Below are 3,335 nucleotides of genomic sequence, written 5' to 3' on the forward strand. Positions count from 1 at the left end.
AAAAGTGTATAACGTTTTTAAAAATCGTAAATGTACAAATTACATACAAATATGTAATGATAGCTGTAATCTGGTTCCTCAACTATAAACTAAAATCAAAACGATAGTTAATAAAGAACTTCCAAAGGGATCAAAAATGTATATTTTGAAAGTTCTAGAGAGAAACGAACATCCGAAATTTTCTTATAATATAATTATAATTTCTACTAGAAATTACAAATTTTTTTATAAATTATTGAAAAACACAACTGCAAGTGTGACTTAGTGAGAATGGTAACAAATTTATTATCTAGAATCGAAAACTTAACCAATGCACTGTACAAATCAATCACACAAAACATCATTTGTAAGTTCGTTTTTATTTTCTATATAAATGGAAAATGATATAATTCCAGAAATAATCTATACTTAGCTCATGGTCTATTGTTTTCTACAAGTTAAGGCTGGTACATCTGGCCGATATGGTTTTACCCCAACACTAGCCTAGCCGAATTTTTTTGTTTCTTGTATTTGAATTGTACGCGAGCCAACAGATCGAAATTTAATATAAGTTAAGGCCAACAAATCCGTACAATTCTTTGTAGTTACCGATCTACGGAAGATCTACGATCTGTTGTTGGATTTTTCGCATCTAGTAACTATGAAATGAGAGTGATTCTATAAGTCAGCAGAACGCAGTTTAGATTCTCCAGACAATATGTCTATATATAAACTGAATTTTTTTTTCGTACTTCAGACGTATTTATTGATTTATATTAATAAACAGCACATGTATGTATTAAATATCAGAAGTAACTTATTTAGCTTTATTTAAATTTTGAACATAACTAAAAATTCATCACCATTTATTTAAAATCATACAACTTTTTCTATAATTATGTTATTGCATATGCCAATAAGTTGTAGGCTGAACTTCCTTAATTTGTCCGGATTGACAAATATAGACACCACCATTTTTCATCACTTCTACAGCTTTGACTACACCATTGGCACATTCTTCTGGAGTCTGATGTTTAGAATCACTTACAAGATTCAACCATTCATCTGAATGATGCTCCCAAGTTACATTTTCACGTAAATTAACCATCCATTCTGTTGAAGTGAGACCAGGACAGACGCAAACGAAGCAAACACCTGTTTTCTGATAGTAATGCGATTCGCCCATAGAACGCGTAAATCCAACTACACCATGCTTAGCAGCGGCATATACTGCGAATGGGGTAGCAGGTTCTAAGCCAAATACTGAAGCAATATTCCCCACAACACCGCCATGACCCATTTGAGTTTTATCCATGTAAGGCAAACAAGCAAATGTGGTGTTAATTAAGCCAGCCTGTGTGATATAAAAAAATGATACTCAGTATTGTTTATTAGTGCTGGAAAATGCTGTTACCAAATTAAGACCAATTGTGGTCTCAACGTCCTTATCAGCCAAAGCACCAACACCATTTATTAAGACATCAATATGTTTTACTACTCCAACTATTTGCGCAACAGCCTTCTCAATGCTTACTCGATTCAAAATATTAACACCTACAAAAACTACATTAACCGTAGGTGCAATATCCTGTAATACCTTTAATAATTCCATATTTTCCATGCGACTGCAGACAAATAAATGCTGTAATTGAAAAACAATTATATTTTCAATTCGTTCCGATAATCACTTTGAACAATAGATGCATACACTGATCTTCTTCTGCATCAGAATACGGCAAACCTGATAGCCAACTCCACTGAATCCACCCACATAAACAACATTTTTACCACTTAAGTCCAACATGTCTGGCTTAATTCAAATAATGCTTTGACTCTCTAGAATAAAGTGTGCGATCTTTATTGATTTCCATGAGTTTTTATACTAAGAAATATTGTGCTAATCTATATGCAGTTCTAACCTGATCTTCCATGCATTCGGTTATTTGATAAGAAGTGCATTTATCAACTCTAACGGTTAAAATGTCACCAACCAATTGCCAACGCGATAAGTAACATTTAAGAAAAAAATTGCATTGTTTTTTATTTTTGTTAATTTACAAAATTAAAAATTTTGAAAGAAAGAAAGACTTTATATATAATATATGTATTATAAATAAACTCTGAATTTATGATGCTAGTATCAGATTGTAGGTACATCTTAGACTTAACGCTTCATTTAAGACATAATAATTATTTACGTGCTATTTATTAGATATGAAAATGAAATTGTGATTCATTCAGATTTTTTACCCGCAACTCTATATATCCATTTAACCTTACTTATTTTTTATTTCTCATCTCATTATATGAGAGAAGTAGTATTTCAAATACCGTAATTTATTGCAACAGAGAAGTAGCGTTCCAAATACAGTCATATACTCAAAGACTTAGTAAGCTCTATGATTCTTACTCAATGAGTATCCAATTCATACACTGTTATGCTGACACTATATCTAACTTCTAACTATACAAAGCAATGTTTAACTAAGCTAGTACATCCATTTTTGAAGATAACCACCCATTTCTTGGGTATTAATTTATAATGATATATTATTGTTTAATTTCAAAAACTAAATCACAACACGTACATATCTTTTTCCTTTATTACAAATACTTTTCACTTTCAAGGCCTGCAGAAACATTATTGTGCTCCATTCATGGATTTATAAAATAAATACAGGAATCGAACCTACTTTACTGAAGTAAATGACTTTTATTTGTACATCAATGTCGGACAAATACGTTTTTTGCGGTTTCATTGTATTCCCTACAAAACCCACAAGGTTTTATATGTATAGATAATAGTTTATCTTACATTCCTTATCAGATTTCTTATATTGTAGTTATCGGAGTATTTCTTTAGTTCTCAAAAAAACAATTGGTATTAGTGTGATGAACTACACGCATTTATTGATCATGAATTTATCGTAAACATGGACTGTCGTAAAATTATTAATTGGAAATGAATCTATAATAAATCTTAGTTCTAAGATTGTGTGGAGTCAGGTATTCACATATCCGAACGCAAATTGGATCAAACCTTCATTCGCGCCTTTAATAACGAATTACCGGCTTTTAGCTGAAAAATTAGTCTATTTGTTCTAGAAATACCGATCATAACGTTTAGCTATAATTCTCTAGATGATTTATATAAAATAAATGCCTTCTTTTTTATCTGATAGATATTTATTTTATATTCAGTAGGACTGCAAAATATAGAGAGGCATTGTACATAAAGAGCCTGCCTTACTGCGGAATTTTTTTTTTTGATGAATTGTACTAACAATATTGATTTAAATTATAAATATAAATAAATATATTATTATAAATATAATCTATACTGAACTTCTTACAGG

The 3,335-nt window shown here is 30.6% G+C and overlaps 1 protein-coding gene across 1 annotated transcript; it reads right to left on the bottom strand.

Annotated features, from left to right (window-relative positions):
* Positions 1-832: 832 nt before the first annotated feature.
* On the bottom strand, positions 833-1,837 carry LOC119665252 (development-specific 25 kDa protein-like). Its single transcript, XM_038074535.1, has 3 exons — positions 1,688-1,837; positions 1,394-1,621; positions 833-1,333 (listed from the first exon to the last, which is right to left on the bottom strand). The coding sequence occupies exons 1-3, from the start codon at positions 1,781-1,783 to the stop codon at positions 881-883; spliced, it is 777 nt and encodes a 258-aa protein (XP_037930463.1). The 5' UTR covers positions 1,784-1,837; the 3' UTR covers positions 833-880.
* Between the last annotated feature and the right edge of the window lie 1,498 nt (positions 1,838-3,335).

This window comes from Teleopsis dalmanni, unplaced genomic scaffold (genome assembly GCF_002237135.1).
Source record: "Teleopsis dalmanni isolate 2A unplaced genomic scaffold, ASM223713v2 unscaffolded_contig_4160, whole genome shotgun sequence".
In the NCBI taxonomy this organism is placed as follows: Eukaryota; Metazoa; Arthropoda; class Insecta; order Diptera; family Diopsidae; genus Teleopsis; species Teleopsis dalmanni.

What these genes read in the sequence shown, in the direction of transcription:
- LOC119665252 (XM_038074535.1), bottom strand. Translation starts at nt 1,783, where the DNA reads ATGTTGGACTTAAGTGGTAAAAATGTTGTTTATGTGGGTGGATTCAGT. An exon ending in TGATGCAGAAGAAGATCAGT is followed by an intron (nt 1,622 to 1,687) that starts GTATGCATCTAT and finishes TTTCAATTACAG; the next exon opens with CATTTATTTGTCTGCAGTCG. An exon ending in CCACAATTGGTCTTAATTTG is followed by an intron (nt 1,334 to 1,393) that starts GTAACAGCATTT and finishes TATATCACACAG; the next exon opens with GCTGGCTTAATTAACACCAC.